At 39.1% G+C, this 23,064-nt stretch overlaps 2 protein-coding genes across 2 annotated transcripts; both read left to right on the top strand.

Annotated features, from left to right (window-relative positions):
- The first annotated feature begins 5,930 nt into the window (after window positions 1-5,930).
- Window positions 5,931-18,587, top strand: LOC141905374 (guanylate cyclase soluble subunit alpha-2-like). The gene is made up of 12 exons (XM_074794218.1): window positions 5,931-5,955; window positions 6,842-6,875; window positions 7,174-7,279; window positions 13,220-13,290; window positions 13,389-13,504; window positions 13,710-14,393; window positions 14,474-14,670; window positions 15,561-15,699; window positions 16,100-16,266; window positions 16,508-16,651; window positions 16,915-17,069; window positions 17,900-18,587. The coding sequence occupies exons 1-12, from the start codon at window positions 5,931-5,933 to the stop codon at window positions 18,099-18,101; spliced, it is 2,040 nt and encodes a 679-aa protein (XP_074650319.1). The 3' UTR covers window positions 18,102-18,587.
- A 676-nt stretch (window positions 18,588-19,263) lies between these two features.
- LOC141905722 (guanylate cyclase soluble subunit beta-1-like) lies at window positions 19,264-22,609 on the top strand. The gene is made up of 8 exons (XM_074794710.1): window positions 19,264-19,377; window positions 19,720-19,793; window positions 19,948-20,048; window positions 20,147-21,128; window positions 21,315-21,552; window positions 21,796-21,939; window positions 22,088-22,242; window positions 22,346-22,609. The coding sequence occupies exons 1-8, from the start codon at window positions 19,375-19,377 to the stop codon at window positions 22,500-22,502; spliced, it is 1,854 nt and encodes a 617-aa protein (XP_074650811.1). The 5' UTR covers window positions 19,264-19,374; the 3' UTR covers window positions 22,503-22,609.
- Window positions 22,610-23,064: the final 455 nt, after the last annotated feature.

Raw genomic sequence — 23,064 nt, 5'->3', positions numbered from 1 at the left:
CGTTTCTTTTTCAAACCTGTCTCGTAAATAGATAGGCCTACTGTGCATACAGCGATTAATGGATTGTACCATATGTCTCTGAATTGAGTTCAACGACCTACATACATTAACGTTTATTTTGTTACGTAAAAAGAATAAAAAAGCCAGATAAATGTATACATAAATTACATAACGCCAAACGTTCCACTAGAAATACAACGACCCACAGCTTAGACTGGATGATATTAGAATTCGACAACTGGATCCAAATTCTACGACTGATATCAAAGACGTGATTTCGATTGCGGTGAATGCGAATTGGAGTTTGATCCACGCACAAGTGGCCCAAGAAATGAAAGAACCAATTGAGCAGTTTGTGCTATTGATTAGTGTTTGCATTGTCTGGGTATACAGCCGTTCATTTTTAGTTGGTTTAATTCCTGTGGTTATATTTCCGCTGATATTCTACGCCTATTGGCTGGCGTACGCGTATGATTACACCACGAGCGTCACTAAAACAATTCCACAGGTCGGCGATAAAATTCGCTCTTCGAGTCCGAGTGAAGATATTATTTTCATGATGGAACTGAAAGATTCTGGTAAACTACTCGTCACTACTCGTCACCTTGTTTTTCTATCATTTTCCTTGTTTCGATTTAAAATCGTTGTGCGGTTGGTGCGCGTTGCTTATCATAAAAATACGCGTAGCTCTGCCTGAATCTAAATGTTTCATCGTTACTAGTTCGATCTGTTCCGCATTTCCGACGTCGACCATTCTTCTTCGAGAATAGGATCCGCAACCGCGTTGTTAAAGCATCGTATATAACCTAAGCACCTGGTTCATTTGCTGGATTACATATTGTTTTTATCGGTTGAATTGTTGATATAAAAATGTGGCGCAACCCTCTCGGCACTAGGGCCAGTCAACGGGCAGGTATGAGTGATATTAATATTCGACATCTGGATCCAAATTCTGAGACAGATATCAAAGATGTTACTTCGACTGTAATGAAAGCCAATGGGAATTTAGTTCACGCAGAAGTGGCCCAAAAAATGAAAGAACCAATTGCGCAGGTTGTTCTATTAATCAGTGTTTGTATTGTCTGGGTATACAGCCGTTCATTTTTAGTTGGTTTAATTCCTGTGGTTCTATTTCCGCTGATATTCTACGCCTATTGGCTGGCGTACGCGTTTAATTACACCACGAATGTCATCGATAAAGTTCCTCAGATCGCCGAAAAAATTCGCTCTTCGAGTCCGAGTGAAGATGTTATTTTTATGATGGAACTGAAAGATTCTGGTAAACTGATAGGATGCGTTCATGTTTATATTCGCGATGATATTCCACCATCCATTTATGGTTCTCAAGAGCTCCTATGCAAACCTATACCCACCTTCGATATGAACTGCATCCATCCTGAATTTCAAAGGAAAGGACTTGGTAAAATATTACTGGAACACGTTATTGAATATTGCAAAGAAAAAGGCTATGAACAGTTATATGGGACATCTCGGAATGGACGCGTAGCAGCACATCGTCTTTATAGAAAGTGTGGTTTTCAGGATTGTGGCCCTAAAATTAAGATACCACGAAAAAATATTCCAGCTATCGTACATAACTTCATACTTGATTTAAAGACACACAAGGAGTAAACATTTCACCACAACATACTATATTTCACGTGATGCAGTTATGTTTGATATCATATCTTTAAAGCGGATTTTTCTATGCCATGAGAAGAACGTTCTTAACAGCTTTTTTCAAAGATTTTTAAATCCACTGTTTTGAATAGAAAATACTCACATGCATAGTAAATGTTTGTATATTACGCTTCCGATTTCGATTTTCGAAAGTGAAAATGCGCTTTCTATATACCGGGCAAACGTGTCCCAGTGAATAATCACCGATGACCTATATGATATTGATTGTGGTGTATAGCGAAAAAACATACTACATATACATGGTATCGTAGCATATCAAAACTAGAAGCACTCGGTTCATTTGCTGGAATACATATTGTTCTTTACACTATGAAGTGTTGACATGATGTGGCGCAACCTTCTCGGCACTAGGACCGCTCAACGGGCAGGTATGGGTGATATTAAGATTCGACATCTGGATCCAAATTCTAAGACGGATATCAAAGGTGTTACATCGATTGTGACGAAAGCTAATTGGAATTTAGTCCACGCAGAAGTGGCCCAAAAAATGAAAGAACCAATTGCGCAGGTTGTTCTATTAATTAGCGTTTGTATTGTCTGGGTATACAGCCGTTCATTTCTTGTTGGTTTAATTCCTGTGGTTTTATTTCCGCTGATATTCTACGCCTATTGGCTGGCGTACGCGTATGATTACACCACGAGCGTCGCTGAAAGAGTTCCAAAGATCGCTGACAAAATTCGCACTTCGAGTCCGAGCGAAGATGTTATTTTCATGATGGAACTGAAAGATTCTGGTAAACTGGTAGGGTGCGTTCATGTTTCTATTCGCGATGATATTCCTTCCAGTTTCGGCTCTGAAGAGCTCCTATGCAAACCTATACCCACCTTCAACATGAACTGCATCCATCCTGAATTTCAAAGGAAAGGACTTGGTAAAATATTACTGGAACACGTTATTGCATATTGCAAAGAAAAAGGCTATGAACAGTTATATGGGTCAGCTCGGAATGGACGCGTAGCAGCACACCGTCTTTATAGAAAGTGTGGTTTTCAGGATTCCGGCCCCAGAATTAAGGTGCCAAGACAATTCATTCCAGTTTTTGGGCATGACTATATACTTGATTTAAAGACACACAAGGAATAAAGATTTCACCACAACATTATGTATTTTACGACACATTCTTTTTTGATGATACACTGAAAGCGTTTTTTGTTTCTGATAATCAAAAGACGGTTTAAGAGAGATTATTAAAAATGAAGCATTTTATTTCCGCCGTTTTGAATGGTTAACGCAAAATACAGTAGAAAACTTTATGTATGTAACACTCAAAGCACTGAAGAGTGAGCTTATAACACAAATACTATTCCTGTGATGTTGATTTTTAAAGTGTACACATAAAGCTAAATGGGATATTCAGTTTTCGTATCTGCTAGATCCAGAGGTTTTCTCACTCTTGTACGTCGTGCGTTAGTCACTAACAGTAGTTTTGTCAATAAATGATATACTTGAAAAGGTCTTCGGCAGTTTTTTCATCCACAGTTTGCATTTCATGTCGCTGTTTAAATTCCACCTGTGAAATGAAGCATATTCCCGACGCACTACCAATGACGATCGATCGGTGTCGTTGAAAATCGTCGGTAAACAAAATATTTTTAAACTTCCATTTTTACCGTAAACTGGACACCGTTGCTCGTGAAATATCCTCGCCTCCGATCTCAGTGTGATCTGTCTCGTTTGTTCACTACTCATGATCGGCTGATGTTCGCTACAGCGCGCGATCGTGGTGAGTCTTCGCAACCACGATGCCCGGTTTTGAGCGACCTGGACGCAACAACGCGGCCTTTGAATTTCGAACGACGTTCGATTCGTCGTCGAATCCGGTGACGTTCGGAATTTCGTCGACGATGACCTTGCGACAACTTTAGAAGCAATGACGGACATTCTCCTTGCTCAGGACTTTCTTCGGGGCTTCACACAGATGATCAACGGCGGTCTTCTTGGTCTTTGAATAGTGATTAGGTTCCTACGCTGCACTCACACGGCCGAGTATAGATGTGTTTCTGAGGAAAATTGTTATAAACGAATGGAAAACAAATTACCTTCATATTCATAGGATCTCGAGACTGGTGTCGAAATCAGATACATACTAAGATATTAAGATACCATCTTGTTTTATACATTCTGCGTCGATATAAATTCAAACATATCTTCTCGTATGTCTTTGCTGAATATGTACAGCGACGATAACTGCAAACCCGCAATAAACGTCTGTAAACGCGCAAAATTTATCACACGTTTACAAATCAAAACTAACTCAAATCTGGTTTCGATTCAATTCACCACCGACAATCACGTAATGACACGAAATTCAGTTTGAAATCCTACAGATATTCGCTATACGAGAACGAACTGATATTTTATTCACCCAAAAAGCCATCGAAACATTTCGACACTCTGTCACCAACCACTCGGTCCGATGAAACGCCTGTGAATTGAGCGTGTGAACAAAAAATCTCACGCAACAAAATACGGACCTTTTCAGAAAATAAATCGAAAAGAACCCTCACGCCATTCCCGCGGCGAATTTGACTAGCCGATTAATTGCAGGTGTTTATCGGTAGTTTTCCTAATTAATACAACTACCGACCGGGGTGCATTAGTCGTTTTCCTGCGTTAGAGAGGTACCGTTTCGTATTATGTAAATAGATCCCGCTTGGAAAAGAAATAAAACAGATCACCGCGGGCAGCTTAAGACCCTCCAGCCAATGTTAATCTTGTGCACGGGAGCGAATCTTTTTAATCAGTATGTACACAGCCATTAAAGAAAACAGCCACAAAATACATTTTAACTTCAGTGTTGTGCACTTTATTTTCGTAGTGAAAAGAACAAAAGAATACAAAAAGTGAAAATCGTTCTTTCCGAGTCTAAGTATCAAGTGTAAACATTGTTTTGCATTATGGAATACAACTCTTGAATCGACAGATTGGTGCTGGAAACATTCGCCTTGTGGAAAGTTCGTCTTGTAAGCGACGGTGCACTTTATATTCAGGATTAAGTTTCGATATACTTAGAATTTCATAATCCAAATCATTCACATATAAAGCTATATATCTACCATTATACAAATAGTACTAAAATCCTTTCTTTTCCATCATATTCAGTCAGTCGCTCGAATTTGCACGTGGACACTTTCTTCTGGCATTGACTTTTGTTCTGATTAGATCGATGACTTTGACTAGAACGACTCCGAGCAGAAAACCACCTCCCCCTGCAGCCGCTGCCACGTATATAGTCATTGAATCCATACCGCCGATATTCATCGGATTTTCTGTCGTGTCGTTAAAACCTAGCATACAAGAAAGGGGATGTCAAAGTAATGTATAATTCATAAATATGATGAACTTTGGATGAACGCAAATACTATAAACTCTTAACGTTACATCTTTCTCGTTATCATATTCATTACGGTTAACAAAAAAAAAAAAACAGTTACTGCCGTTTGATTGAAAACCAATAGTCACTGAGCGTACGTGACTTTAAGTAAGAGTAAACGTAAAGACGAGTATTATCAGTACTTTGAAGGTTACTTGATTTCATTAAAAATACGAGCTTTCGCTACAAATGTATAGTAGCAATTTATCAGGTGAACAAGACTAGTGAATTAAGAGAATACACTTTAACCAGTACCAGCCAACAGTATTTCCACCAGTGTGAAAGTAATAACGAACTGAAACACGCTTTTCGCGTTAACCGTAGATACATAACAAAGTAGAATTTCATCGAATCAATTCAATCCGAACAACGACGTTTCGGCTGTTGGCTTACAGCCATCATCTGGTTGTTAATGAAATTCATCGCATGAAATTCTATTGTGGGACTTCTTCATCTAATGACGAACTTTGTAATATTGATATTAAAACATTAATTTTCTAGTAATAGGATTATAATTTGAGAAAAATCATCATCTCAGAAAGAACATAAACACAGAATTTGCCAATTTCAAGACAGAAACAGACAACAACGATGCTTACGGTTAGAAAGTAGAGTCATTTGCCACGATATATTCAGCAGAGATGTTTTCAGACAGAATATCAAACAGCATTTAAATATGTAACGCTAAGATTTACAAATACAATTCCTCATTAATTAATTTCGCGTGAAACCAATTATTCGATATTTACCCAAATCAGGAACTCGGTAGTTCCCTATAGAGGGAGAGCGGTACATCACGTTGCGATCAGTTCGATTCTCATTATTTAAACAAACTGATATCGATGCGAAAGAATGATGGTTTTACGATTCATGCAGTCACGTGAGTTGATAAACGCTGTATTTAGGGCGGGTACTGAATGAAATGACAATATGCGACTAATGAGGATTCCCACTTAATTCTTGAAAGAGTTTGTGTTTGTTGGACTTAACAGGTATAGAATATATAACAGATAACTGCTGGAGTTTGCTATATCTGTTAGATGTCGCTCTATGTTTGAATACTCTTTATCTACAGTTCATTTCAGTTCAGTTCAATATTCAATACGAGTTTCATCCTTGATAAAAACTTTGCCCAGAAATTTGACTTCGATAGAACCTAGATATAATTCATAATTCGACGTCATTACTATTTTTTGGTAGAACTTGTATTTTCATTCGATTGTAAATTAGAGATCATTTTCATACTTTTGGAATATTCGTAGCGGACGAAGGTGTTATGAAAGTAAATTTCTCTGTCCATACTATTTTTCTTCGTAGTGGTTGATATGAGGAATAAAAACACGCCTAGCCAGGCCTGTTACCTTCATATGAACTAAGGCTTGCTTATTTCTGGTTTGGTCGCGTGTTTTATTGCGTGATGCAAACGAACTCGAAACCATAGCTACTAATTTTCTCTTCTGCATCATATTGTGTCGTGTGTGAATCAGCTGGTCACCACAGATTTATCCGCTGCTACGAATTCGATCTGGTATATGTACATACACTGGTAACAAAAATGAGAACGCATCTAGTTCTTGGTAGGAAAGTTCTTCGCAAATCAAATTATCACAAATTCAAATATTACGTTCTGCTTTGATATCATAAGGAGCGATCAGCACCGTATAGTGGCGCTTCTCTCCCTCTCAATCTATGTAACATTATGGAAGTCATCACTCGTCAGCGAGCTTTCAGCAGCTCTATTAATCATTGGTAGATGTAACTGCGAGCACCTATAACGCCATCGAGAAAAGTGACCAACCTGTTCGATCTGAATCGGCGCCAGGTGGCGGCAGCAGGGATTTATTTACCTTAAGTTCAAACTAAAAGCCCGCCAATATTCATTGGTACCGCAATATTGTTCAGTTGAATATGTCGAACTGTTTTGCCCAAAGTTTTACTGCGTGAAAAAGACGGACTTTTTGCAACAAGAATAATTTAAAAAATTCTGTAATTCCAAAGCAAAAATGAGCTGTCCGTTCAGCTGTAGTGGCGCAGAACTGAGGCGAATGGGAACAATAACAAAGCCATCGGAACAGGTGGAAATATTACGTAAAATCAGCTCGACATCAACTGGTTCAGCTTGCAGCTCTGACGATCAGCTCGGTGAAAGGAAACTGGATTTAAGAGGACTTGTTGAGGCGGTAGGCACACTTATTGTACCATCGGTAAGTATGAAATACTATTTTCTTTCTTTTTCTTGGATGTTTGCCTTCTCATCTGCCTCAGCGGATATTCATATAAATTCGCTATACACACACTGTTAACACTGACTCGGTATTGTAATATACTCATTTTACACTTATCACAATCACCCTCCGTGGATTAAACTAGAGTCATCATTCTCTATTCATCGAGAACGCTTCCTGATGAATATGATATACGTACACATATCACTCTAGTCGTATCATGTGTAAATTGCTTAGAACGATCAAGGCGGGTTTAGATTCAGATTGAACAGAGAACTTGACATATGGGAAGCTTCATTTTTGCCTAAAAGAAAACGACTATCGATGAAGTAACATGTGCTCCGCATAAAATTGTCCTAATGGCCCAAACATTCTCCTGAAAACAGTTGTTTCAGATTCCTGAATAATCCAAAATCAAACTCGATTCTTGTTCCGCGACCTTTATAAATCGGGTAAAGCTTGTTCTGACTTTTCAATTTTGCGCAAAAGACTTTTATTGCTACCTCAGGGTAACATTAAATCCGCTTTGAAAAAGGTGATGCATATTCGGCTCAGGCAGCTGAAAAATCGATGCACCCTCGAAACACGAAACTGATATTTAAGTATCGATACAAAAAGCAAATGCATCCAGGGGTCTGAAAGCTCAAAGAAACATGACATCAAACGCGTGAGATACTGCAAGGGATTTTACATCAAAAAACTCGAAAGAAAGATCCTCTTTCCGCGGTAACATAATCTTAGGTCAGGCATTACTTTTGATGCGATGATCGGATTACTTTTTGTTCAACAACGTTTTTATGTGCGTGTATATCTACAGACATATTGATTAAGAATCGGTAGGATTTTATGAGAACATTCGGAAAACTAACATCTGTCGATGGACGAACGGCGACGATAGAGAGGAAATATAAACAAATAATTCGGTGGTTTGGTAATCGAAAGACAGTAATTTGTGACATATTGAAGAGCAAATTCAGCGTAATGTAGTTCACGACGAATCGGGTGTCTCTGAAAGCAGACGCGAATTGGAGCAAACAAGAATCGTCCCGAGTTACATAAACGGCTTGTTGAAAATTGATTAACTTTCAGGTAGTGACATTGATTGAATTACATTGGCAATATGACCGACAGATTTCCATTCGATAACTGTAATTTCAGAAGCAGCAAATTTGCGCCTATTTAGAAACCTAATAATATGTTACGCAACCTCTCTCGGTGAGCAGAGCAAAGCAAATCGGATCGTGTATGGTGTCGCAATTTTAAGATGGACTTCAGGGAAGCGTTCAAAGCGCGTACAATTTCAAGTTGTCGAAAGCCGAAAGGCTTCTGCATTTTCTGAGATTACATCAACAACATAAACAATAGCGCCTTCATTTAGATATTCATATGTCAAATTGACCTTTTTAGATTGACGGAAATTTGATATAGTATATGCTAGGAGCCGGGGTGTAGGGAAAGAAAGATTTACCTTTAAGATTTCTACTTTCCCCAGAGGCCTTGAGAAAAAGATCCAGACCATTAAGAATTGTCGTTAATCAGAAAACTTCAAACTTTCGAAAGAATATTCATATGAAATACGTCTTTAATCGAGAAATCTGATGTAGGCAAATATAGAGTAAATCGTTCTATTCAATATTGATAATTGGTATCGATTCTCACGGGGATTCATCATCTTCATGAAAATTACCGATTCGCGCGCAAAATATTGACGATGAATATAGAGAAATGAACCTAGGTAGACCTCCGTTAACTTCTTCAATCGTTAAGTCAACAACTGAATATAAACACAGGGAGTTCCAGCGCGAGTTATTTCGTGACGTGGCTGCCCGCTGAATTGCGGATGCCACTATGCGAACCTCGTTGGGAATTTCCATTGAAAAATCTTCGCGGATCGACGAGAAAGTTTATTTACGGCGAACGAATTTCGTCGATCTACGTCATTGCACCCGAGAATAGCTCGAAAGAATGAGGAGAATTATATGAAAGTTGGCCGCACTTATCGGTACACTGAAAGACCCCGCGCAGTGTGTTCGATTGGAAATGAAAAACCTCGATATAGCTAATATGGAATCCGAAGTTTTACAGTAATATGAATCATTGAAAAACAGGTGCGGACGATTAATCGTCAATACCATAAACTGACAAAGATTTTTGCGATTTTTTTTTTTAGTGGTTGCTGAAAACCATCTACACTTCGTGTTCTGACCAAACCACACCAAACCAAACCAAACCAAACCAAACCAAACCAAACCAAACCAAACCAAACCAAACCAAACCAAACCAAACCAAACCAAACCAAACCAAACCAAACCAAACCAAACCAAACCAAACCAAACCAAACCAAACCAAACCAAACCAAACCAAACCAAACCAAACCAAACCAAACCAAACCAAACCAAACCAAACCAAACCAAACCAAACCAAACCAAACTAAACCGCGTGTCGCGTTATGTATAAGTAAGCGCGTGGCCGCGTGCCAACTATATATATCTGGGGAAAATATACGGAGCAGTCCAGCATTTTCATTAAGCGTATTACAATGATCTTACACCGTGTATCGTGCATCATTTGCGATTAATACGGTTAATATTCGAAGTCGAAACGATTCCACCTGGGAGCGTATTATAACTTACAATATACGTACCTTAATGCTATTACGAGCATTAGTTACTGCACGTTCTCAGAACTCACTAGGTGCGCCTAGTAACAGTCGCTAATCCGGACGAGTTCACAACTATCTCCAATTTATCTCACAACTGTCATTTTGATATATTTCGTGAATGGTCTTTATAAACCATGGGTTGTTAATAAATTGCGCACAAAGACACAAAACGTAGGGATAAAACACAGAAACCGTAATCTAGAATTGCAATATTATCATCATCTAACGTACGGCTGGTGGGAGCCTTTTCAATACTCATATCAATTCCTGTCTTAAATACCGTGAAGATACATTTCTACAACTTTTATGCACGTTTTATTCATTTTAAAGCAGATATTTGTTATAGTTTACTATACGAATTGTATATATGTGTTTCATGACCAATCGATAACACATTTTGATCCGCGATCATTGATCACCATTAAGAAAGCCATACATACACAGACGTGAAGCGCGCAGAAACATAATTTTGAATGAGATATCAGATTTGTAGTGACAATCGTCTCAAATATCTAACTAATCAGACACTAGGAAATTGGAAGCTAGATTTGTCAAATCAGGAATGGAATTAATATTGCAGAATGCTGCCTTTCTTGGTCTGGGTATGACTGGCCCTGAAGGCACTGAGTTAACTATTCAATAAATGATCGATATGACGAGTTAAGGCGTGTAGGTTTGTGTCACTATAATTCATACTAAATACTATAAGTCTGTGCATACCGAGGATTCGACCAGGTCTCTGAAGTCCAGTTTTCCACGGTTGGAGATGAATATCGTGACTATCGATTCGCAACTAGATCATTATCCACCTCATTTCTTGAAAATATGGCCAAGTGAAGGATGGATTGCAGGCTCATATAACCACGGAGGGGTTTCGTCCGTTCTGACCCACCCCCAGACCCCCAAATACCATTTTTGATAGATGATGATAAACTGTTTGAATGAGAGAACGAAAGGGTAATTGCTAATGAATAGACAATTTGGTGACCAGTCACCGCATCTGAGTGATTATGCGTACTGACCAATGCATCAACATCCACTTCAAAAAACACAGGCCGCGCAAAAGCTCTGTGGTGTAATGATTTGAATGCAGGAGTCCTTCGATCGCCTTTAGAAGGAGAGTGGTTAAAAAACTAATTCTATTATAATAGATTTTGATCATTTTGTTCAACCCATGCAATACGCATAAAAACGGCAAACGTAAGTTACCCCGGTGTCAGGAGGAATCTGGTTTGTGTAAAGAGAATATTGATATCGAAATGTCGTCATATCTACAATAGGTAAGCTACAGGTATCTTAGACAGTCGATCAATGAATGATTCTAAACTCTGCATCAAAACGTTCGCTTCGAATATCAAAGTTCAGAATAGGAGTTCATCCGCAGCGTTCTAACACAATCAACACTATTGCACCGACGTGTTGATTAACTTAACGTGTCCAGGCAGATGATTTGACGTATTCAGATCATTTGTTTCAGAGATTTGTGTTAGTGAGTATCAGCTCCAGTAATCTTGGGGAAGCGAGTGTTGTTACCTCGAAATGTGGTTCATGCGTAAAAGAATATTGGAAGATGAACGTGAAACGGAATCAATAATGATTAGCATCTATCTATCTATCGTATAAGAAATTTCTCCTTTCCCGGTGTCTTTTTTATAACGGTTATTTAATCTCTTCTAACACATCAAAGTTCCCTTGTTATCTATTGCTAAACCAAGGGCAGCGGCTTGGGATAAACACATCAACACGTTCAAAACGAACGTCATTATTTTGTTCATGATGATCTCCCATAGTCAGCAATGTTACCGTACGCGACATTACGTTGTCCGCTTTTTCGATCGTTTATCTCGTGCGAAATGCTTCCAAACTCACCATCATCGTTCTCGCTGCGGAACTCATGTACAGTGCAAACCTCCTCTCTTTCTTCCGTGCAACATAAAAAATATTATCATAACGAATTCTGTGTCAGTATGAAAACTCGGCAGTTAGCGGAGTAAGATCTTCGGTTTCAAGAAATACGTGCCGCGATTATACGATCATTTCATAGATGTTGTGATTCATTCCTTCAACACATCCTCATGTATTATACCTCGTTATGTGTTTTTGAAGGTGGTTTTTCGCTGAACAGTCAAATAGATTCTAAAACTCTAACCTAACGAGGATTTCGTGTGACTGCTTTAAGTTAATATTTATATCGCTGTTCAAAATAATCTTTCCAAAATATATTTTTGGTTCATTCATTCATTCATCGAACTTTAGGAGCTGTCACGTGAATAAACAGTTTCACAGTTGATTACGGATAGTAATAGTGTCAATATTTGATAAACGCTGTTGATAGATTTGAAATCTGAAATATCCATTCGTATTGATTGGATAACACCTTTCAGCGCGCTTTCCGTTTAAGGGCAAATACTTGGTCAGCAATTAGCCACTGTGTCAGCTGACAGTCACCAGTATAAATAATCTGGGAAACATTGGGACTGAGAAAGATGCTGAAATATTCTAGAATAGATCAATCAGTTTCCACTTTAAGTGTCTTAGTTTGTATTGATTAACGATATGAAAGCATAGACCAAAGCCACAATATTAACGGCTTGTTGGGTTCGTCAGTTGTTGCGTATGATGATGTTGTGCTCGAACCCCGTAAAATTATCGTCAGAACGGCGACACATTCCCTCGGCAACAACTAGGAGAAACATTTCACAAAAAACGGACTCAGAAAATTAGCGTCTTTGGTAAGACGAATATAATCCCAATAGTCAGTGCAATAGGTTGTTGCTAAAATTAGATTTCAATAATTCAATCTCTCAAGGCATTTAACTTTACTTGGTAATCTAAATTGTAGCTTACCAAGCCCCGAAAGCGTTCTTCATTTTCACCCCGCTGAAATTAATTGGGGCGGCCACTCGTGTTGATTGAGCCTCGTCGAGGCAAGAAACGGAAATTAAAATGCGTTTTCCAAATCCGTATACAGGCGAATTCATACTTAAGGGACGTGTATTTGAGGTCTCTGTCTTATTACAATTACCACTAACAACAGTAAGATTGATAAATTGATTATGTAATATTAATGAGCAAGCTCCGTGTCTGAACTTATTAAAGAGAGATGGACTAGCATTGATAATCGAACGAATGAAACACCAAAACCCGACTGTTGTTAAAGTGGAAAGTTCGAGAATTGTTGCATCAAAATCCTTATTCATCTATTATCGAAATGTTCTGCTTTCTAATTCTTAAATCATCACTATCTAACGATTCAGACACAATTAATGAATGCCGCAATCAGAAGACTATTGAATGGTTATGGTTCCGTCGCGTGGGACAAGATCATGTAAGTATAGATTCATTGTTCTTCCGGTGTCGTGTTAAGAATACCCCCCTAATGAGAAGCGAGAATACGCCATAAAACACCGTGGCGTTCGTTTTCAGGAAGGACGTAAAGGGCGATGATTATGTTTACATCGAAAATGAATCATGCTCAGAGTACAGTCCGTATGACGAATTGGAACTCAGTCAAATAGTTGACAAAGTGGGCAGTCTTGTGGGTGAGTATTGATACATAAGATACAAAGTGAGGAATGAATATATTCTGCAAAATCTTACATCGATGCTTGAGTTTCCATAAATTGAGCAAATTTTCGCGATGATTCTCTTTTTGTATTTGTTGCTTTTACTCATTCAGAAATCCTCTTTTCATTTTACCTTTGGAATGTGAGTTATTTGCACATTCAACGTTAATGATTTTTATAGGTTTACCCCATCAAAAGCTTTACAAAGACCTTGGATGCATCATCTTCGGTATGTGCTTCGAACGGTATGAACGAGAGTTAAAGTGTCTGGGAAGTACGCTTTATGACTTCCTGTGTAATCTAGACGGACTGGACGATCACCTGAAGGAGAATCCAAGTTTTACCGGTGTCAGAATGCCGTCATTTCGCTGTAGCACTCGTGAAAACGGAGAACTCTTGTTGTATTTCTACTCGAAGCGAAATAAATCGCAATATTTGTTAGCGGGTATTCTGGAATCGGCTGCCAGAGATATGTTTCAGGCGAAGGTCAACGTCAAACTGCAAGAGAACGACCGAAACGACGATAATTTGTACGAACTTCTGATAAACATTCTCAGTCGATCGGTCACCAGTCGTAATCTATCCATCACAAAGCGTCTGTCGACGGACGCCGTGGACTCTAAAATCGGCGTCGTCAGTTTTTGTCGGTCGTTCCCTTTTCATTTGATGTTCGATAAAGAATTGCAGATTACTCAATTGGGTACGGCTCTGATGAAGAGCATCGCCCCAGAGATCAATACTCGCGGTCTGGCTCTAGACGAGTATTTCGACATCGTACGACCGAATGTGAAAATGAAAATAACGTCGATTTTACAGCGAATAAATTCGACTTTTGTTTTAAAGTTGAAGAGCCAAACGAGAGATAGCAAGGTAACCACCAGAAATGATAATCATTTCAAAACCAGATCTCAAGTATTTCCGCCATTTTTGCCTCAATAAATACAGATATTTCTTTTCAGTTTACATTAGAATTGAAGGGTCAAATGGTGTATGTGGCGGAATCGGAGTCAGTTTTATTCCTAGGGTCTCCATCCGTCGTGAAAATGGACGAACTGATTGGTAAAGGAATTTACATATCAGATATCCCTATACATGACGCAACCCGTGACGTCATCCTTGTCGGCGAGCACACCAAAGCACAGGTAGGTTTATTTTACCATAATCATATTCTAGGTCAATGATAATGAGTGATAAAATGCGGCACTTTTTTGTATGGTGGACATTTGGATATGGGTGAAGATCTTTCCGTACACGCATATAATGTCACCGAGTTTGTTTCGATTGTAACTTGGGCATGCTCCTGGCGCATTAAAAAGTAAAAGGAAAACAAGGTGATACACGTTGTGGTAGTTTCAGCATCAGTGTTATATTTACACAGTCATCAATTCATTGCAGAGTCAAGAATTGCATCAGCGAAGCGCAAATTCATGTTTGATGATGCAGTAGTGGTTACGAGTATAAAAGCCTATTACCAACCGGGGTTCAGACGTTTACATTTACATGTCAATATGATTCCACTCTATAAAATTTAATCCGTTATTCGGGTATTGGCTCAATTAACTGCGCATTTTGTCTCATTCGATGTGGTTACCGTCGATGAAGTTTAATATTATGCGCTCGTTCTAATCCTGAATTTGAAAAGTGCAATAAACCGGATACTTTTGAAAGAACACTTCTAGGGGTCTTTTAATAAATTTCCTATCAGAGCTCGAGCTATTCAATTAAGTCCGCGTGTCTCAATCACCGCGGGACGTGAACTTCCTGCACATCTCGCTTTCTATTTCCAGCCACATTAAGTGATTAGGTTTATTAGGCTCAGCTATCAACAACCGTAGTTTTATGATATTAACCCTTCAGTTTCGGTATCGAAATTCATAAAACTTACCTCTACCGAGTCGTTTAATCGTGAATTTGTGCTAGAGCCGCCCGTCCTTTTGAATACAAATTTTCTATTTTCTTTTCTGACTTTTATACATATAATCTTATGCTGCAACGTGAGCCTGTTTTATAGAGCGTACATGTAATTATTTAGGAGGGTTTAAAGAAACGGATGGTTCATCTCAAACAGAGTATCGAAGAGGCAAACATATTAGTCGAAGCGGAAAAACAAAAAAACGTCGAACTTCTTCAGTTGATCTTCCCGGCAGATGTCGCTAGACGTCTTTGGTTAGGTAAACAATGACATTTAGCTATCAATAATTTTGGTTTCGAAGCATGTTTTCCTTCAGTTTCGCGCTTCAAAAATAGTATAAAAGTATAGAGAATCGAAAGGATACACGATACACAGACACTGTATAGAACAACATCACGGCTTGTCTTACTGTCTGTCTAACACGCCAAGAATTACTGTATCAAATATCAAGAATAGGGAGAAACAAATTTAAGAATGTCAGTACGGTGATGATTGCATTGGATTCGTATGGAACAGGGTGGAGATCCTTCGTTGAACATTTTGTCACGATTTACGGTTCTGATACGGGAAACTGAAACCGATCATTGTCTGTTCGGGATAATAATCTTTACTATGACTTCACACGTTGCGTTAATGAATGTGTTTATTGTGAATTGTAGGCCAAACCGTAAAACCCATGATTATTGAAGATGTAACGATGTTGTTTAGCGACATTGTCGGGTTCACGGCAATTTGTTCCGTGGCCACGCCTTTACAAGTCATAGACATGTTGCAGAACCTCTACACGAAGTTCGACAATTTCTGCGAGTTACTCGATATTTATAAGGTAAAGCGAGTGCGGTCCTCGCCGCTTATTCTTACATTTAATTAGTAGTCTGATACGACGAATAGAAATAAAATTCAACATGACGAATATGAAACTGGCGTTGATGATCTCTGATGTAAGATCGAATGTTGAATTACCTTCGGTGACTTATTTAAATACTCATTTTTATGCCGAACCGCTTTCGTTATGGTGGTTTCGATTTGAAAGTCTAATTGATTATACGTTAATGGTTTATATATAGATAGAAACAATAGGAGATGCTTATTGCTGCGCCGGTGGTCTACATCGCCCGAGCAGGTACCACGCTGTAAGAGCCGCTTGGATGGCATTAAAAATGATGTCTGCGGCAAATTCATCAACTTGTCACGATGGCACTATAATAAAGGTATAACGATATAACACAAAGCAACATATGAACCTGTGACCTCGCAATAAAAATGCTGTTGTTATTAGTATTTTATGTGAGCTATTAGTGATTCGTCGCGGTTGCTATCTGTTACTTCCTCTTGTTAGACAAATAATGGTCATTAAACGATTTCGATCATCATTCTCTACATTGATCGAGTATTGGAGTGTTCGTATAGATTGTTCTGGTTTGTTTGATATAGGAATTAATTTGACTAATGTTTGTTTTTTACAATATTTCAGATGAGAATAGGCCTGCATTCGGGCCCCGTACTAGCCGGAGTGGTCGGTACTAAAATGCCTCGTTATTGCCTTTTCGGAAATCACGTGACGTTGGCGAACAAGTTCGAATCCGGAAGTGTATCCGGTCGAATAAACATCAGCCCGACTACACATAGGTACGTGTATAAAAATTAAACTCATTACAGTGAAAAGCATATGTCAAGAACACATTTCACTCGCAGTTGTCACTTGCATGGCGCGTTTCATCTGTTTTTCTTATTTGTATATTTCTTTCATTTGCCCCTCCGAAGTCCGAATGCCTTAAGTCAGATTCATCCAATCTCGTAAAGCTACGCTGACAGTAAATATGACTGACTTTTGATGTGCAATAATGAGTCTTTGGAAGTGTCTGCTTTTTCTATTTGGCGCCTGCGCAGTGTCGCTTGTGGTTTTTATGATGAGAGGCCATTAGTTTTTAAAGTGGCGGATCATATATCTAGTAATACTCTAGCGGTACTTGAGGCGTGTATATCACACAGACTCGAGATCAGTTAATTAGTCACGGACAAGAAGAACCATCATAGTTAATGTATATACTAGATACATATACCGCGTATTCCTAGTTATGATTGCGGATATTCAAGTGAAGAGAATCCGCAATCAGTTCGTCTGTGATCTGAACGATGATGTCATCGCGTCAGTTATAAATTCGATTATTCGGCTGATCTGTTGGCGAGTTTCAGTTGGCGGCTTGCTTAATCCTTGAATGTAATTAAAATCGGTTTATTGAATTTCATCGGACTAGTTTCATTGTCTCTGTAGTGTTTGGCGTATATAGGCTTCGATATCGTGGTCAACTGGGTTAATTGAGTATTTACAGAAGACACAGTAGTTACTATTCTGACGCCTTAGAAATTATGCATTTTCGCCACGTATAGACCTAATATCTGCGATAATTATTTGTACTCGGATACTAGCTGCTAACGATTTCTAAATTTCTTTTCAGTTTGCTCCTTGCTAACAGCAGCGGTTTCGATTTTACAATGCGGTCACGTGACGATTTGCCGGTCGGATTCCCGGATGACGTGGCGGGCGTTCCGTATTTTTTAAACCGATACGCTCGAGAGGAACAGTCCGATGCTGCCGGTGCTGACAATATTGATCATATATTAGAGAGTTTAAAGCAGATAAATCTAGAAGATTCATGATGTATGTCCGTGAATAATATGAGTATGCGTAAAAACAATATCTAACAAAAATAACAGCGTCGTCGGAAATTTATAGCGATTTTGTTGTATGATCGAATGAACGCGGCATTTGTATCACATCGATCGCATCATAACAGGTTGATTTTGGGAAAATTGCATCTTATTTCTAGATTAATAATTAATATATGATATTGACATTTTTGTAGTTTCTCATAAATAACGAGTCTAATCATAAATATTTATCTCACGTAGAAAAACAAAGAAGCACTTTTTATCAATGAAAGAATATTATTTCGTGGTTGCACTCTGGTGTATGACTGGGTTTGTTGTTATAATTGAATAACTGGTCTTCAGAACGTTTCATTTTGATATTTCAGGATTATTCGAAGATCTCATAATATGATAAAACGTATTTGAATTCTTAAGCTGCATTGTGGATTTGAAGATTGATTTTGGGCGTTATAGAGATGTATAGGGATAAGATGATGCGCCCTGTTTTTATTTGTATTATCGAGAAAAATCTCTATGATATTTGTATTTTATAATAAAAATGAAATAAAGCGATCGTACGAATTTTCTCGCATCTTTTGAGAGCTGGTGCTGATATTTTACGTCCAAAAATAACAAGCGAGACACAAAAGCTAGCCGTTGTCCGATTGCCATTAAGCTGCCGAAACTGACACAAGCAATCCGAGTACCGGGTACATATGCCTCCGCCAATCTCTTAACAACAGCTGTACAATGTACAATACTTTTTTTTTACTGCAACCTTAATGCTAAATGGTTACTCATTAATTGTTACTCGCGTTAAGACTTAAGGCTATACCCAACACTATAAACTAGTCTTTGCATCATTATCATTACACAACCAAGGTGTGAAATTCGAACGATTTCCAACCATTCCTCTTGGCAAATACGTTAAAACGTCTACGAGCTCTTCATATTTCTAAGAAATCTTGTCACTTCGCATGTAGAGATCGACGGCTACTCAAAGTTAATTTGGAGCCCTAAGAAAGTTTCCGACTATAAGCAATTTCACGCAAGCCAGATTTCAGGATTTATCAAATCACGGAGATATATCAACAAATCAAACAAGCCGTCAATCCAAACATACCAGTAGCGACGCCTACAAGAGGAGATAGGAAACACCCATTTCATCGGAAGATGCTGAACAGTAAAGGTTGTCATCACTACAAGAGGAGGATTTAATTAAGTGCGTTGGAAGTGACGCCGAATATTCTTTGCCAATAAGAGTAATTTCGTGTCATAAATCATGGTAAGTTTCTTTTTTTTGTCTCGTTGGAAGAAAGTGGTGTTTCACGTGAAGCGCTCAGAGAATGATGCTGATAGTATCCATTATATTATTATAATGTATATAACATGGTTTGGTACATTCTTCTCAGCGAAAGTTAAGCAGCACGGAGAACCTGTTTAATTCATATTCTCAAAGTGCGGTTGACTGAATAAAACTTACTCGTAGGTGACAGAGCACGTTGTGGGGTGGGTTAAATTGAAGCCTTTGCGTCCGTAAGATAGACTTTTTCTACAGTCTACGACTTTTATCAGCTGTTTATTAGAAAGGTTTCCTCGACAAATTTATAAATCGATGTCGTTTCAGTACGGTTTTGTGAATCACGCTTTGGAGCTTCTCGTAATTCGCAAGTTCGGCGTCGAGACCTGGGAGGAAATAAAGTAAGACTGTGTCCGTATTCATATAAACACATTAAGGCAACAATGACTAGCTAATTCAAATAGAATAGTTGATAACATATCTAGAATCAATTTGAACAGTTTATGTATTAATAGGGTACCGGTAACTCCGGTGCTGTTTTTTTTTCATGAACAGACAACAAGCTGGTCTAACGATGGACGGTAACTTCATAGTACGTCTCGTCTACGATGACGCTTTGTCGTACGATCTTGTGTCGGCAGCGTCGAAGGTTCTCAGTATGTAGACAACTTACAATCAGGGGTGAGGGGGGGGGGGGGGGGGTACCGGAGTGGATAGGGAAAATTACGGGTTGATTTTCATGCCTTTTATTTAGATATTCCCGCAAACGACATATTGGAGTTATTCGGTGTGAAATTCTTCGACTTCTGCCAAGAATCCGGCTATGACAAGGTGCTGAAAGTACTCGGCGCGACCACTCGGGATTTCTTGCAGAATCTAGACGCCCTGCACGACCACCTACAAACTATCTACCCGGGAATGAGGGCGCCGTCATTTCGGTGCACGGAACGCGAAGAAGATGGAGCTACGATATTACATTACTATTCAGAACGCGCCGGACTGGAACCGATTGTTGTTGGACTGGTGAAGGCAATAACGAAAAAGTTGCACGGAAAAAATGTGAAATGCGAGATTTTGAAACAGAAAGGAGACGACTGTGACCACGTTCAGTTCTTGATTCTGGAAGAGGGTGACGATGGCTCAGGTATGAAAAATGATCTAGACGCTTTTGAGGACACGCTCTCGAAGGAACCGAAGATAAGCCCGGCCACGTTCGCCCGATGTTTCCCGTTTCACATTATGTTTGACGAGGATATGATTATTCAACAGGCAGGCACGGCTATTTCTCGGATCGTGCCGCGAGTAAATGACGGATTCACAGTGAATGAATTGTTTGATATGGTTAGACCAGTGATGGATCTTACATTCAAAACCATCCTCTCGCATATCAACACCGTTTTCGTACTGCGGACGAAAGATGGCATCACTTCAAGCGACCCAGACGTAACTACGAGCACCGAGGACGCCAAAATGCGACTGAAAGGTCAAATGATCTACCTTCCAGAAAGCGACTGTATGCTGTTCCTCTGTTCTCCGAGTGTGGTCACTCTGGATGACCTGAGAAGGCGAGGTCTCTATCTCAGCGATATCCCGATACACGACGCTACACGCGAACTCGTCCTGCTATCAGAACAATTCGAAGCCGAATACAAACTGACACAAAAATTAGAGATCCTCACAGATCAGCTACAACAAACTCATAAAGAGCTTGAAAATGAAAAGGGGAAAACCGACAAGTAAGTGTATACATGGAACTTCGATGGTAACCATTATTCACCAAGTCCATATTGAAGTTTACGACTTTTCGTACCGAAACCAACTTGTAATAAGCCTAAAAAGATTAAGGATTAGATTTTGTGAAATAATAGTGTCCATCAACTAGACTTATACTCTATTTACAAATTTTTGATGTTCTTCTTAAGTTTGATGTATTCGATACTTCCACCCTCTGTCGCCAATGAGTTGCGCCATCAACGACCGGTCGCACCAAACAAGTTCGAGAACGTCACCATCATGTTCAGCGGTATCGTCGGCTTTAGCGAATTCTGCACGAAGAATTCCGACCCTAATGGCGCCATGAGAATCGTTCGTCTGCTGAACGATATTTACACGAAATTCGACGAGAAACTGAATCCAAAAGAAAATCCAAACGTCTACAAGGTATCAATAATTCAAGTGACTTGCATGTAACGTACTCTCTATGGGATATAAATGCAAGGTAGCAAAGTGTCTGTAAAAACATTATGAAACTTTATAAATGTTTTTAGTTTTCGTTGGTGTTGGTGTTGTAAATAAGGTACTGTATATTGACATTCTTGGATTACGTCTAAATTACTTTCTCACAATCTGCATCCATTAAATTTTAGGTTAATATATTTGTATCTGCGCTATCATTGTTAACAGGTTGAGACGGTTGGTGATAAGTATATGGTTGTGAGCGGCTTACCTGAACCTTGTGAGGACCACGCCCGTTGTATTGCGCGTCTATCACTCGACCTTATGGATATTTCTAACACAATAACAGACGATGAAGGGCAACGAATTACGGTTAGTAAAGGGAGAGTTCGCAATATCATGGGTGCTAAACTAGTGTATTATCTTCGCATTCTAATAAGATTTACGAGAAAGTATTAGAGAAGTTGGTATATGTGGAGACTGCTGAAGCGTTAGGTTTGCATAATTCTTGTTGTTTCAGATTACGATTGGTATCCATTCGGGAGAGGTTGTAACTGGTGTCATCGGAAAACGTATGCCTCGCTATTGTCTTTTCGGAAACACGGTGAATTTAACTAGTCGCACAGAAACGACCGGACACAAAGGAGCCATCAACATTTCAGAATTTGCCTACAGGTAATAAATGCACTTCATGAGGGCAATACTTACTTACTTGAAAGACTGTCTCGTATTCAAGACGATTAAATATATGACTTAAGAACTATATCCCTATTTTCAGCGCTCTGCAACAGACCAACAACTACGACGCATCGTTCAAATTCGAATTCAGAGGCGAGGTCTCTATGAAAGGCAAGAAAACTCCGATGAAAGTTTGGCTGTTGCGGAAAAACAGTTCATCGATGGAAAGCAGACCTTCCAGGCTCTGTAGTATATAGGAACTAATGTTGAGAACACGAAACAGAGACGGGAAAGGCTTTGTTGAATTGCAATTTATGTCTGAAAGGAAAATACCCGACTGTGTATAGATATAATGTATAGTAATATGCGAATCACTAAATATGAATAAAATTGACAATGTACATTTAATCATTTGATGTAATTATGTGATTCTTGGATTTTTCCAAACCCTAGTAACGTATGCCTATTCTCTGTTGCCAAGAAGGGCGCGCAAGGAAGGCCACCGTTGCTATGAGAGCCGTTCCCTAGTTTCATCATTACTCGATCAACGAACCAAAATGGCGTTGTATTTAGCAAAGCTATTCCACAAAAACGGGGAACCGCAAACCCTGGAGCAAGAGACGGTGAAATATCTTCGCTTTCATCGGATACCTCCAGCTCCGTCGTACAAAGCAACGAATGTTCGCGCTCGGAATCAGGAGACATACCTATCCCACGATGTAGGTGATAGACAGATGGACAGCGTCTATCGCAGGCAGAGAAATCTTTCCCGTGGATTTTTCAGTCAGTCAACAGAATCTTATAAACCGATTGGAGACG

The sequence above is a fragment of the Tubulanus polymorphus genome, chromosome 5 (assembly GCF_964204645.1).
Source record: "Tubulanus polymorphus chromosome 5, tnTubPoly1.2, whole genome shotgun sequence".
NCBI classification, from domain to species: domain Eukaryota; kingdom Metazoa; phylum Nemertea; class Palaeonemertea; order Tubulaniformes; family Tubulanidae; genus Tubulanus; species Tubulanus polymorphus.
This window is presented reverse-complemented; position numbering and strand designations above follow the sequence as displayed.